Below are 14,738 nucleotides of genomic sequence, written 5' to 3' on the forward strand. Positions count from 1 at the left end.
ATTCACCGGGGTTGACGCACCAGTTGACAGAGCCGCTCAACCACCGGACTTGTCACAACTCATTCCTGCCTCTCATCCGCTCGTCATCCCGGCGAACACAACCCGACTGCGGCCGTTTGATCTTTTAATCCGCGGCTCTTTAACGAGGAGACGAATCCGCCTGGATCAGCTGACCGGGGAGGCCAGGAGGACCAGGCAAACCCGACAGTGCAGGAAATAAGTCATTACCGCAATGCCCTCTCTAAACTGTAGGTATAGAGTGGTTCTCGTGTGGATTTCATTTCGTCAAAAAATTTTGGGAGGCAAATGCCATTTATTTATTTATTTATTTATTTATTTATCATATAATGGTGGCAATAAAAAAAACGAATTTAAAATACACAGTGAGTGAAATCGTGTTACAACAAAAATAACTGAAACGGCTATAAAATAAATTCGCCTGCTTTTTAAAAGTTGATAAGAGATTAACTATTACATAAGTGTTGAAACTATCCTCGAGGTATTTACCCTTCAGTTTTAAATTCAAATTTAAATTAATAAAACCCCTGAACGACGTCAACAAGTCTTTCGTCCCTCTCTAATTGTTTTTTTTTTCTTCCTTTATTATTATTATTATTATTATTATTATTTTTTTTCCTTTATAAATCTTTATTTCGTTTTGCTGTTGCCTCAAAAATCCCACGTTAGAATCCCTTGAATCTCCCCAGTGCATGCTTTTTTTCCCGGTTTATTATTTTCACGCTCTGAAATAAGTGTTTGTTGTTATATTTTTTTTTTAATCCAGTTTACCTAAACATTTTAGGTCAATTAACGTGCTAATGTAAATTATCGTTAGGTGTGAGTTTATGTGTCGTCAGAGGTCTATTGATTGCTCGGGATTTCCATACAAACCTCACCATGCAACGACGTGGCAGCCAAATAGACGTTTCGTTTAAGAAAAGCAAATAAACAATGAAAAACTACGACGACCTTAACATGTAGAGAATAAAGCTGTAAAAGATATATATATATATATATATATATATATATATATATATATATATATATATATATATATATATATATATATATATATATATATATATATATATATATAAATAAAAATGCATATTCCCGCAGCTCTTAAACATACATAGCAGACTATTGTTATTATTATTTTATTATTTTTTTAATAGCCATTTCATTCACGTTTAGAGAATTATATCTGCCTATATGTATTTGCGCTTTCATGCAAATAATCCCCACAGACTTTTTTTTTTTTTTTTTTTGGTAAAAATCCTTCTTAATCAAGCCGAGATCCAAAAATCCGTTAAAGTCAAGCGGTGAATGAGTTTGAATAAAGTGGCCTACTTATTTGAGCTGACAGTCGAGATCCTCAGGGCTGGATTATTCGGAGCAAAGAGGAGACCTGGGACTCAATTCTTGTTTTTTTATGGAACAGGAGATTTATTTGGGAGAGCGCAGCACTGAAAGTATAATCTTACTTGACAGAGTGGGAGCCTTAAATGGGTTATGATTTAAGACAGGCCTTCAGGCCCTCTAGTCAGCATGTTCTATTTGGTTGGTTAGTTTACTGCCTGTGTTCAGTTTTTCTCACTTTTTTTATCGCATTTTTCTATGTGTTTAATGAAGACAGAATATAATATAGAACTTCAATGGCCACACAGTTGTTCTTTCTCAGCAGGTTAAACTTGTCAAGACCCTGAAGAACACTGCTCTGTTCCTAAACTTATAAAAAGGAAATTGTGTATTTGTTTATGCTACGAGTTAGGGCATAGTACGTTTGATTCTGAATAATAATAATATCAATTAAAACTAGTCGCCCTTTTTCGCATTTTGCATTTAAAGCTCTTTTGGGTCAGAGTATGCAGCTTGGGAATAGATGTAGTTCTTATCAGAATCATTGTGCGCCCTCCTGTGGCAGTTGGTTGTTACTGCAGTCAGTTATGATCTGCGCAAACTCCCTTCCGTCTTATTGTTGTCAAATTTGAGTAAGCCAGTAATTTACCTACAACATATAGTTGCTTTTAATACATTTCATTACACGTTTTTTAATACATAGATAAACCAATCAAAAACATCTTTTTACTTAGCCGGACGTAGATACAAACACCGCTTGCTACTTCCTGTGACGTAGCGCTAGCTCCTGATGCTACACGCGGGAAACAGAGGCTCGTCAGTGAATGTAAGGTTTCACGTTTTCATACGGTATTTTCTGTTTTAGATAGAATTAGAGTCAGTGGGTATTATGAGGCAGCGGAGATTGCAAAGCGCTTATGAGGTTCATTTCGAGTGCTTTTGTTTGACGCTTAAACCTTTTAAATTGCGATTTGTTTTCCTCATGCCGGCCTTGTTCTGTCCGGGCGCTTGATTAAACGTTCGACGTGCCTTTGCTTGGGCGGTGTTGTAGCGCGTGTCGTTTACTTTTAAGATTGCTGGAGCCTATCAAGCACTGTAACACAAAAGAAGTGCACCTCATGTATTTTCAGCTAGCTTAGCTGCTATTCTGCTCCTGGAAAATACAAAACTGTGCTCCTTTTCACTACAGTGAAAACTAATTACATACTCCTTTATATTAACAGTAATTACAATGATACTACCCCGCCGTTTGTTAGTTTACAAGCTAACTTAAAACTTTTGAGTCATTTGTAATAAATATATCTTGGCGTCTTCTGACTTGAGTTTTGAAGTAGCACATGTGCTTTCCATAATCCCAGTGGATGTGTGTGTCTGATCCAGTTCTCGGTCTCTTTGTAGAGCATCAGTCATCGCCTGCAGCCAACATGGGGGACATGCTAGAGTTCAACGAGATCTATCAGGAGGTCAAAGGCTCATGGGTACGTAACAGCAACATCTTTTTACTATATGACCCACCCAGTTAAAAACAACCTAATGTTGTTTTTAACCTGTTTAGACCGAAGCTTATTATAGTGCCTTTCAAAAGGATACATGCCCCTCATTATTTGTCATAAATACATATACCTTTTTTGCCAGCTAAAGTTGTTAAAAGTGAAGTATGAAAAAATTTGATAAGTTTTATCTGTTCTCTTATTGAGTATTATGAAGAGTAACCCAGCTCTGCACTGTGTCCCCGCAGAATGACGGACGGCTGCGTTTCAGCAAACAGAACGTGGTTTATAAGAGCAACAAGACTGGGAAGGTGGACAGCATCCCAGCCGGAGAGCTCAACCAGGCGCAGTGGAGGCGTGTGTGTTTAGGCCACGGCATCAAACTCGGCACCAGCACGGGGCACATCTACAAATATGACGGCTTCAGGGACACGGTAAGCTCTGCTTCTGTGTGTATTTAGCTAATCATTCCCAAATGACTCAGTCTGATGGAGTTCTTGCTTCTCCAGATTAAATATTGCTGGGAAATAAAAATGTTCCTCAGAACGATTGGGCTTTTCCTCCTGACAATGCTCGCGTTTTAAAGTGTCTTCTGATAAACAGCTCGCGCTCTTTCCCTGTTGTTTCCTAGAGGAAAACTCCAGTGCGCTTGGTGTGAAAAGAGCTGCCATTTGGCTGGCTATAAGTGCGTTTGGGTTTCTTTCAGAGTCCTTTGAATCAGTCGGTTCATCTCCTCAAACCTATAATGGGATTAATGAGGGAATCCAGCGCCAGTATGCATGTTTCATAAACGGTGCAATCATCTTCTCTTCTGGGTCGGTGTTTATGTCAATTCACTGGAGCAATTTAGCTCAGAAAACAAGATGGTGAGAAAAAAAAAATCATTGTTTTTTTTTGTGTCTCAACATTGTTTTTAATGCTCTTTTCTCAGAGCGTATGGAGAACGTCAGGATGTAACTGTAACACAGGGATGAGGGTGTGGGTACAACCTGCAGGCTGCGACTGTCTCCTGGGGTTAATCAGCATATTTTTGGTGGAAGATAGATCCTCTGGTTCTGGAGGAAAAGCCGTGATGTCATTGTTTATTATCCCACAGTTAGTGTCGGTAATCGAGAATTGGCGAGAGATTTAGCTGCTGGCGTGCGGAGCAGACAGTTTGATTTATCCGTCCCTGTGAAACGTCCTGAGGAAGATGGTGAATCTCTGCCAGAGAGTCTGTCAAATGGCTGAGCTGCGATCGTCTTCGGGAGGCTGACGGCTCCTGCATTACTTCTGCTCAGGCTTAGCAGTGAAACCTCTTCGGTTCTCGTTCTGTTTTTGCCTAATTTCATATTTCCATCATAACAGTACGTAGCTTATTTTTTGGCAGAGCTGCCTGATGTTAAAGTGATGGTGATTCCTCTGTTTCCTCATCATGGTGTTCTCAGTCGTTTTCCATCAGGTTTAGCACTTTGGTATGAAATTTCTATCAAGTGAGGACATCGGGGTAGTAAAAGTCAAAGTATGAAGTTACTGTAAATCTTGAGTTAAAAAATACACTATCGTCAGAAGTAAATAAATCCTCCAATTTCTTGCAGTTTCGTCTCAAAGTCCTCTTCATCAAAGCTCACAATCATCTTATCATCACTATCTTCTTCAAACACTGTAAACATAGCTGTAATTTGTTGTATGTACAAAATCCTCATCTACAGTGTTTAAAGTCCAGTGTAAAATATGAACATGTCAGAGGTCACCCCAATACACACTTCCTAACAGATACGAATCTGCAGCATGCGTGTAAATGTGTTTCAAAAATGTTCTTCAAGAGAGACGGTCTCACATCTACCGGTTTGGCCGTCGTAGTTCAAATGTTTTTTATTCCTGTCACTTCTCTTACCCGACTGTTGTTTGGTTTATCTTCTTCATTGTTTGGTACCAGGAGTGAATAAAAAGTAGAAGCAAAAATAGAGCCACAGTCCAAAAAAACCCCCACCTTCTTAGAAATTTTATTGATTAGAATCACTTTAAGAGATTCAAAGAAAGTCTTTGAAACCTAAAACACAGAGGATGTATCGATGTTTTGTAAGTGAATATTTATATCTGTGATGGAAATGAGATAGATGTGTGTTGGTTCGTATTAAATTGGCTTCGGCAAAAAGACAACTCCCGATTTTACGTATTTCCACTTCTATTTACAAATGGTACAAACAATTCTTTAATCCAGATCAACAAACATCCTTATGACCTTTAGTGTTCACACACACACACGAGCACACACATGCATACACACACGCACACACACACAGGCTCTAATTGGCTCTAATAACTCCATGGACAGGCAGATACCCAGGTGCGTAAATTAGCTGATTCCTCTCTATGCACACTTACTCGCCACAATCACTTCCACATGTGTTTGTACTGCTGGGATTGTGTGTGTGTGTGTATGTGTGTGTGTTTCAGTGACCATGTGTTTGTCGCTGTGTGTGCGTCCTCTCCAGTTGTAAGCGGGCCTGCAGGATAAATAAACGAGCTGATTGTCGGAGGACAGACGAGGCGGATGGATTACATTCATCTCCTGTGTTCCCTGGCGGCACAGTCCCAATCACATTGTGATTAATTATCCACCGTTTCTGCTTCCTTCTGGGCCGCGTTTTAATGGGCTCCGACCCGTTCACCATGAAGTCTGTCAGGACTTCTCCATCTACCGTTTACGCCTCTCATCTTTCTGTTTCCTTGCTGTTTTATTTTTCCTTCTGCAGGACTTCGAGAAGCTGTCAGAGTTTTTCAAGTTGAACTACAAGGTGGAGTTGTCGGAGAAGGACATGTCTGTGAAGGGCTGGAACTGGGGGACGGCCAAGTTCTCAGGTAAACAAGCCGACATAGAGTCACTGTAGTCAAACACACTTTGTTTTTCTACACAGTCCTTAAACATCTGGAGATCCAGAAAATTAGAATATGGTTTGACCCGTCAAACTTTATTCTCTTTTCCGTCACATAAAAGATTAGAGGGCTCTTTTATTCCGCTTTAGATTATGTTTGTTATATTTGTCACAACAAGGCTTTTGATTTGCAGACAAAATCTACAGAAAAATGCAGATTCATTAAAAATCCGAAAGTTTAATCTCTTTTGGTGTTTACATGAGCGCTTATATCAGCGTGTCAAAAATAGACCTGTGGTTCGTCAGTTGGACAAAAATAAAGGCCAAACAAAGCAAAGATATTGTGGATAATAAAATAAATTATTTTTTTCAATAAGTGTCCAGAAAAATCTAGAAATTTGAGTCTGGGGAAGCATGGAAATTTCAAATATAATCTCCTGGATGTTTGTGATTATTCAAAGTTGAAAGAGACTCGCTCTTTTCCCAGGACCGCTGCTGTCGTTCGATATCAACGACAACACGGCGTTCGAGATCCCTCTGTCCAACGTTTCCCAGTGCGCCACTGGGAAGAACGAAGTCACACTGGAGTTCCACCAGAACGACGACACCGAGGTTTCTCTCATGGAGGTCCGGTTCTACGTCCCACCCAGTCAGACCGACGAGCGACAAGACCCTGTGGAGGTGACGCCGGATCATTTCCATTTTTTAACAGTTATTGAAAAGCAGTTCTGGGAACTGATTTGGCTTTATTAGCGTTGATGGTAACGTTGAATGGCTTGCATGTTTTGTTTCCTCTAGGCGTTCGCCCAGAACGTTTTGTCGAAGGCTGATGTCATTCAGGCCACAGGAGACGCTGTTTGTATCTTCAAGGAGCTTCAGTGTCTCACGCCCAGAGGAAGGTAGGAGAACAACAAAATGATCACTTCAGACTCCCACATGGCGATAAAAACGTATCACATCTGCTTTTACCATAAATATTAATATTTATCCTCCTATTCTCTAAAGGATAAACCTGTTACTCTGAACAAAAGCAATCATTTGATTTATATTTGATTTCCCACTTGATTTTTAACATTTTACCAATAAAGTATTTTCACCGACTGATGCATTTCTCCTTGACTAAACTTATGTGTTGGTCTCTTTTAGCTCCCAAATATATGCTCTCAAGCTCTAGAAGAATAACATTTTTGTTATTTTCTTGTTCTTATTTTTCCAAATGGTTAACACAGACTATCTTGTTGTTTGTATGTTTTCCTAATAAATCTTCTTTTTTTTTTGCTTTAAAAGTGAACAAAAAAAACAAAAAATATGCTACAGGATACAGCCTTTAAAGCAACAAAGGAAACAGACTAAAACCTGACTTTTAAAATTGTTTTTTAATTTACCTTCCGTTTCTCTTTTGGCCTGTTCTTACAGATATGATATTCGGATCTATCCGACATTCCTCCACTTGCACGGGAAAACGTTCGACTACAAGATTCCCTACACCACCGTGCTGCGACTCTTCCTGCTGCCTCACAAGGACCAGCGGCAGATGTTCTTTGTGGTGAGTGAACATCTCTCTTCCTCCTTCCCAGGTTTCTAGTTTTTCTGTCCTGGAGTTTCACTTCACTCTGATGCTTCTCACCTTCCCTGTTTTTTTTAGATCAGTCTGGATCCTCCCATCAAGCAGGGTCAGACGCGTTATCACTTCCTCATTCTGCTTTTTTCCAAGGAAGAGGACATCAACCTAACCCTCAATATGAGCGAGTGAGTACATTAGGAGAAGGCTGATTTTTATTGCCACAACCCTGAAGATGGCTCATTCATTAAAGCAACACTGAAAGGCAATAAAATGGGCTTTTCAAAGTTTTATTTCTTTCTTTTTTTTTTACAAATGAATGAAAAGTGTGGCATATACACTTTTATTTTAATATATAACATAAAATGTTTTCGCTAGTTTTAAGATATTTTTTAATGTGTTACTGTTAAAAAAATGGTTTTTTTTTGTTATTAAAACTTTGCTTATTTTATTTTTTATGAATAAAATGTTTTTTTATGTTTACACCTTAGTAGGGTTTAGGTTTGCAAAAGAGTCACTGGTTGAAACATGAAAAAATGGCTGTGGAAACGTTTTTTCAAGGCATTTTTTACCGTCTTCATGCTTTCCACCAGGTGGCGCCAAAGCTTTCAAGGAGCTATGTTATGGTTTTTAGAGCTTTTATTATGCTGCTGTTTCTGGTAAAGCAGAAACGGCTTTACCAGAGTGATAAACTCTTTAATTTTCTTCTGAGAAATCCCATCAAATGTTTGCATTCAGACATTTTTATTTCCTGTCAACTCTACCACAGGGAGGATGTGGAAAAACGCTTTGAGGGCAAACTCAGTAAAATCATGTCTGGCTCTCTCTATGAGATGGTCAGCAGGGTGATGAAGGCCCTTGTCAACCGCAAAATCACTGTGCCTGGAAACTTCCAAGGGTAGGATGCATCTCCAGCTCGCTTTTTGAAAGCTTTTATTTCACAATAAATAAATCCTAGTAAGACCCTCTTCTCCTCCTCCACAGCCACTCTGGTGCTCAGTGCATCACCTGCTCCTACAAGGCGTCTTCAGGCCTCCTCTACCCTCTGGAGAGGGGCTTCATCTACGTCCACAAGCCCCCGGTTCACCTGCGCTTTGAGGAAATCTCCTGCGTCAACTTCGCCAGAGGCACCACCACGACGCGGTCCTTTGACTTTGAGATCGAGACCAAGCAAGGAAACCAGTACACGTTTAGCAGCATCGAGAGGTAAGGCCGCCTCATTCACACGCAGAGCCGTGGCTGTGTTTCAGGTTTCGGCTATGTGGAGAGACGATGGCTGCACTGGTGAAGAAGAGGAAGAGGCTTCAATGTTTATTAAAAGGCTTTCTATGTTATCAGATTAACTGCAGTATACAGACTCAAAAAGCCCTTTTGTTGAAATAACAAAACACTCAGAGCTGTAATGAAGCCAAAACTGTACAAAAAATAAATACATTTTGCAGATGAGATGGAAAAAAAAAGTCTTTGTCTGTAAAAATGTTCAACCCAGATCTCCTAAGAGGCGTCATTTAAGCTTCACCACGTTCAAGCTCTTATATTTTAGTTAAAACACATTTTAAATTTCTAATTTAACAAAAGAATTATCAGTAATTTATTATGTATTCCTAATATTAATTTATTGGTTTCCATTGTGCAAAATCTGGACTTCCTGTTTATTTCCTGTGATGCGACATCACCTTACAGTGCAGTCGTTCTCCTCCTTGTCTTTTTAATTTCTCTTTTTCAAGTATTGATTTAAACCCAAATTATTTGTCTTTTTTGTTTCCTTGTAGGGAGGAATATGGCAAACTGTTTGACTTTGTTAATGCCAAGAAGCTCAACATCAAGAACAGAGGCTTCAAAGAGGTAATTTATGAGGAAATGAACCCATCCTAGTTTGTAAAATTAAAACATTAGAGCAGTTTCCCTTTACAGATATTGATTCATGTCACCCTTCTCCTGTGTGTCTGTGTCTGTACCTCCTGTAGAAGAAGGTGGGTATGGTTGCGGGCGCCTCGTGTGGCTGAAGGAACCGGGGTTGATTGGTGTGGAGTGATTTCTGATTGCATGGTGTGCCGCTGATGGATCCAAGCAGGATTCTGGGAGGATAATCTTGTCAGATTACTTGATGAATCTCAAATGAATTATTGCTAATCATGAGCCATGTGGATTGGCGGTGTGTGTGTGTGTGCGTGTGTGTGTGTGTGTTTGTGAGGCTGATCACTCTGATAACTCTGTGTGTTTGCATTGTGCTGACTAATGTGCTGCCTGGGGGCTTTTGGTGTTTAACACTCGACCGCGTTGATTGCACCACCTGTAACGTTCTGCTGACAAGTACGAGCTCCTGCTGGCTCAGAGTTTTGCCAAGTTTCTCCCCTCACTACGATCATCTGTTGCCACGGTGACGGAGTCACCAGAGAACGGCAATGAGAACAAATGGAGCGCCTCTCCATTTCCTGTTGATGTATTAATGGCCGCCTTCCTAACTGGATGCTTCTGTCAGCCGTGGATAAAGATGCATGGAGCCGGGATGGACCGTGTGGGGGCGAGGAGAGAATAGCCCGACTGGTTTCCATGTCTACGAAGTATTAGTTTGAGCCAACGAGCTTTTTACTTGCATCTTAAGTTAATTTACTCAGGATGAAGATCCTATGTCAAAAAGTATTGCGAAAAAAAACCCTGCTGACAGGAAGCTTTTATTAGATTCATTCTATCCTCGAACTTCAATGCCATTTCAAAAAAAACTGCATGTGCCATTATATTTATATTTATAAACATTGGATAGCTTTTTATTATTTTTAGCCAAACCTATTTAGAACCATTATGGAAGAACCAGAGAGCTGCAGGCTGCAGAAGCTTGGGTGATGTGAAGTAAAATTACAGCTGCAAAATCCCTTCTGTCAAATGTAAGTTTAAAGATTCCTGCACTGATGGCAGGCATTATTATTATTATTATTATTATTATTTATTAACAGGAAGGATAATGTGCATATTTTAAATCTGGCCAAGGCACAGTGAAATTCTCCAAAAGCCAGATTATGTCCATATCTGTACTCTGGTCTTGCACAGTTGCTTCTGTTTTACTTGCTTCCTTTTTTTTTTGTTATTTAGTTTTAGTCTCTACCAGTCTGTAGACTGGTAGAGACGGGCAGTGGTTATGGAGTTCAGGTGGATAAAGACGCCTGACATCAGTCTCCATATGTCTTCACATGCTGACCATATTATGTTTCCTTTGTCCTTCCTACCGTTTCACCAAAGAGAGTCTTTAGCCTGTTTTTGCTATCATCGTTGCTGGTGTATAAAGAAGCCCCTGTAATAAATAAACAAACAATGCTTAGCCTGGTGGAGGTGCAAGTGAAGCCTGGTAGCCCGCCAGGCTTCTGATACACGGGGAAACGCTGCATTTGGATCCTGAGTAGTTGATGCATCTCTCGGTCCTGGTTGAGTCCCATTACAGCTGTAAACAGTCTGTATTAAATTGTTTTGTGGAGATGTTTTCCTGACTGTGAGGTTTGGTTCCAGGGCATGAAGGGCAAAATCGACGAGTACAGCGACTCTGACGAAGACCAGCACGATGCCTACCTGGAGAGGATGAAGGCGGAGGGAAAGATCAGGGAGGAGGGCAACGACAGTGACGATTCAGACGGAAGTGGAAGCGGTAAGTGACCGATTCAGCGTCTGAACCCTGGAAATAATTTGAAGAGTAGAAGGCTAAGCTCCTGTTTTTCTTCTTAGACGAGTCTTTCAACCCTGGAGAGGAAGATGAGGAAATTGCAGAAGAGTAAGTGCCTTTACTTTTACTTTCTCCAACTTCAGATCGAAGCTCGCGTTTGCATTTTCACAGATTCATTCGACATGTTTCCTTTCAATCAGGTATGACAGCAATGCTTCTGCCAGCGACAGCAGCGACGAAGGAGATGATAGCGAAGATGAGAGCGCAAAGAAGAAAAAGGCCAAAAAAGCTAAAGTTGTGAAAGAGAAAAAGGAAAGAAAACCACGCAAAGAGGTGAGAAAGCAACAAAAGAAAATACCCATATTCCCAAGTCTCAGATTGTCTTCAATGAAAGCAATGTTTCTATTTTGTTTGTGTCTGAGCAGAAGAAGCAGAAGGACAAAGCTGGCCCCAAGAGGCCGATGAGCGCCTACATGCTGTGGCTGAACTCCAGCCGCGAGCGAATCAAGTCAGAGAACCCCGGCATCTCCATCACAGAGATATCCAAGAAGGCCGGAGAGATGTGGAGACAGCTGAACAAAGACGAGAAGGAGGTGAGACCTGGCCTGTTGGAAGAGATTTTATGCTTCAATTGAGCAGCACTTCAATCAAAACCCCTGATCTTTTGTACTTCTGTTTCTTTCAGGAATGGGAAACAAAAGCAGGGGAGGCAAAGAGGCAATATGACAAATTAAAGAAGGAATACAAAGAGAGCGGAGGAGGATCGACCTCCAGTCCCAGGAAGTAAGGCTTTTATTTCAGAGTGTCTCTCTTTTTTTTCCCCCTAAAAAAGCTCGTGTTACATTCCTAATTGTCTTCCTACGCCTCCGACCGTTTAGAGAGAAGAGAAAATCTGGTGGGAATAAGGATGAGAAGAAGAGAAAGTCCAGCGGTGGAGAGAAAGAAAAGGAACGAGGAGGAAACGACAGCTTCAAGAGCCGAGAGTTCATTGAGACCAGCGACGACAGTTCCTCCGACTCCGACCACAAGAGCAAATCCAAGAAGAAGAAGAAGAAGAAGGTAAAACCAGTCATGGACACTATTAGCATAAAGATGCATCGATTCAAAACAAAAAGAAAAAGCCACAAATTTCAAACGTCGCTCTGGTAACAGCAAAGTAATTCTGACTAACAGATTAAAGAGATTTATGATTGATTTTCTTTCAACAACTTCCCTGGAAGCACATGTACATGTTTTCCTCTTATATTTGTGTAGTTTGTGTAGCCACTTACTGTCATCAACACACATCGCTCTAGGCAGCGTTAGAGGCTGTTTTCTTTTTTTTTGCTGTTTGAGGAGCCGTTTGGATTTCCAGACTTGAGTTTTTTGAGTTTCTCAGAAGTTGATCTGAGTTCTGTTGGTTTATATATCATTGTTAAAAACTTTCAGTCACTAGAGTTCAGTGACATCCAGCATTTCTTCAGCTTCATGTCTAAGTTTCAGCTGAATATTTTCCCACTTAACTCACCAAACCTATTTTAGGACAGATACTTTGGTCCTAATTAAGCATCAATTGACATCAATATGTCACCTAAAGTTGTTTTCACAACTAATAGTTTGGGGAAATCTGTGCAATTTTCCTGTTTGACTGGAGTTGCCATATTCTGCTTGACTTCTTGAATACATTTCCCTGTTTTATAGATTTTTATTTATTTTTATATATTGTTTGCAGAGTTTTTTCACCTGTGTGTGTCCACAATGACTTTTTGAAGAAACTGTAGTGATAAGAGCCAACATTTAATTTCCCTTTCTGATCAAGTATTTTTAAAGTTTACGTCGAGCCTCAGATTCAGCCATTTATTTTAAATCTTCACTGTGAAAACGGATGAATCAACCCCTGTGGTTCTTATTGAAATGTTTTATTCACCCAGGAATCGGAGGAGGAAGAGGAGGAGGAAGCTGTGTCCACTCCTGCCAGCTCAGAGGAAGAGTCCGACTGAAGAGACACTGATCACACCCACAAACCCAGGACCAACTGTTTTTACCGTTGATTTCAGACCAATCAACAAACTTGAGTTGTACCTTTTTCTTCAGCACATTTAATTTTAAAAGTACAATCACGTATTTTGTGACTACGTCTGGAAACCAATCTGCGCTGATTTTTGAGCTCGTCTCCTCCCGACGGCTCGGTGAAATAATGAGACAGTTGAACCTATGGGAATGATTGTTAGCTGCATAACATCGAGTATGCATAACGCTGCATACTCATTGTAGGAGTTATTAGTTTGTCAGTGTAATGAGGGGTCCATTTTTGTTCCTCTTGTGTAGTGCTCTTTAAAAAAAATGTCTTTTTGTTGTTTTCAGGTCAAAATAAATACAGAATTTTTCAATAAATTCTTGGGGTTTTGGTCTTTTATGTTTTGCTAAAGCTCCTCAACTGCCTTGAAATGTTTCTTATAAAATAAAAATTATCTGTGCTTATTCACCTTAACCAAATGAGTATAAGTTTAAATAATCACATATGTTGTTGGCGTGAGATTGTTGAATTCAGGGACATTAATGGGTTATTTTTTGTAGGGGATTTTATAAGTTTCAGGGATCCTCCTGAATGTGTCTCTGTGGTCCAATCAGAGGACAGTGATGGACGGCATCAGAGTAAAGGATGCTGCTGAATTCAGATGGACAACACATATTTGGGATTTCCATAATTCAAAAAAACACGTAACCTGGCAGACATAAGGGAAATTATCTCATTTTTGCAGTAAATAAAACTTGGACAACAGTATTTGTGTTGCTATGAAGGACATACAGTACAGATTTTGTCAGGATCAATGCTGACCTATAGAAAGTCCACATCAGCCAGCCAATCAGCTGCTGGAGTTTCAGACTGGATTTTATTTGACGCCTAAATATGCAGCTTAAAATCTCATGATTTACACAAAGTATTTACATCTCGTCTAGATTATTTCTATTCTGAATTGAGACACATTTTTGAATGTCCTTTAAAGCAAACGAAAGAATAGATGATTGAAAACCGTCATCAGACAATTCATAAATTTAAACGAGATATTAAATTTGCCTTAGTTAAAAAAAAAAACATGGAGTCATAAAACATTTCCTTCATCAGGGAAGTCTTACCAGCATTCAACAGATTTCTGCCTGTAAGCCTGCAGCTCATTAACCCTCCCCAACCCATTACGCTGGAGAATGTGAAGCGAGCTTTTAGAGCCGTCTTGCTCAAGGTATTCCCACTGGATGTGCGCACTTTAGCCAGTTTAACCAGTCAGTTGGGTTTGGGTGAGCGTGTTTAGAGGGTGAACGCTGCAGAGACGATGGTTTCAAACAAATCCCCAAAGCCTGGGAGGAAGGTGGTTTGGAATGTGGCTTTTAAAAGCCAAACATCACCGGATGAGACGTTCATTTTAAGTGATGGTTTCAGTGAGAAGGGCTCTCCAGGAGGCTCTATCCCCTGCAGATATTATTCAGATTATGTGTTAGAAAGCTAAACTTGCCGTGGAAAGTTTCAATAGTTCTCTAACTTTATCTTCATTTTCACGTTAAAACAACAAATGTATATTTATTAGCATTTTATGTGAAAGAACAACACATACAGCTAACAATGAATTGGAAAGAAAATGAGACAAACTTTCACAAGCAAAAATCTTAAAAGTGTGGCGTCATTCTGTGCGGCTCTTTTTCGTTTGCAACAAGAGAATAAGTGGAAAAGGCAGAAAAAAACAAAGGTAAAACGCTTAAAACATGTTACTAAACATCCTGAGACTCTTTTAATAGACTCCAGCTAAAATAAAGCAATACTAAAATAAAGTATTAAGAGATTT

General features: G+C 39.9%; 1 protein-coding gene across 2 annotated transcripts; it reads left to right on the forward strand.

The window, feature by feature from the left end:
* The first annotated feature begins 114 nt into the window (after window positions 1–114).
* Window positions 115–13,293, forward strand: ssrp1a (structure specific recognition protein 1a). 2 transcript variants are annotated; one of them, XM_081611531.1, is made up of 18 exons: window positions 115–248; window positions 2,758–2,837; window positions 3,098–3,283; window positions 5,588–5,693; window positions 6,195–6,388; window positions 6,506–6,606; window positions 7,124–7,253; window positions 7,353–7,456; window positions 8,038–8,166; window positions 8,253–8,474; window positions 9,041–9,113; window positions 10,770–10,905; window positions 10,983–11,028; window positions 11,121–11,253; window positions 11,346–11,513; window positions 11,606–11,703; window positions 11,799–11,979; window positions 12,831–13,293. In XM_081611531.1, exons 2-18 carry the CDS (start codon window positions 2,784–2,786, stop codon window positions 12,897–12,899), a joined length of 2,130 nt encoding a protein of 709 aa, XP_081467657.1. In that variant the 5' UTR covers window positions 115–248; window positions 2,758–2,783; the 3' UTR covers window positions 12,900–13,293. The 2 variants fall into 2 exon arrangements, with proteins under 2 accessions (XP_081467657.1, XP_008418541.2); XM_008420319.3 differs by lacking the exon at window positions 115–248 and adding an exon at window positions 2,075–2,185.
* The last annotated feature ends 1,445 nt before the right edge of the window (window positions 13,294–14,738 follow it).

The sequence above is a fragment of the Poecilia reticulata genome, chromosome 10 (assembly GCF_904066995.2).
Source record: "Poecilia reticulata chromosome 10, P_reticulata-male-v2, whole genome shotgun sequence".
Lineage (NCBI taxonomy): Eukaryota > Metazoa > Chordata > Actinopteri > Cyprinodontiformes > Poeciliidae > Poecilia > Poecilia reticulata.

Coding starts and splice junctions, on each gene's coding strand:
- ssrp1a (XM_081611531.1), top strand. CDS start 2,784: ATGGGGGACATGCTAGAGTTCAACGAGATCTATCAGGAGGTCAAAGGC. Junction 11,514..11,605: donor TGAACAAAGACGAGAAGGAG/GTGAGACCTGGC, acceptor TGTTTCTTTCAG/GAATGGGAAACAAAAGCAGG. Junction 11,704..11,798: donor TCGACCTCCAGTCCCAGGAA/GTAAGGCTTTTA, acceptor CCGACCGTTTAG/AGAGAAGAGAAAATCTGGTG.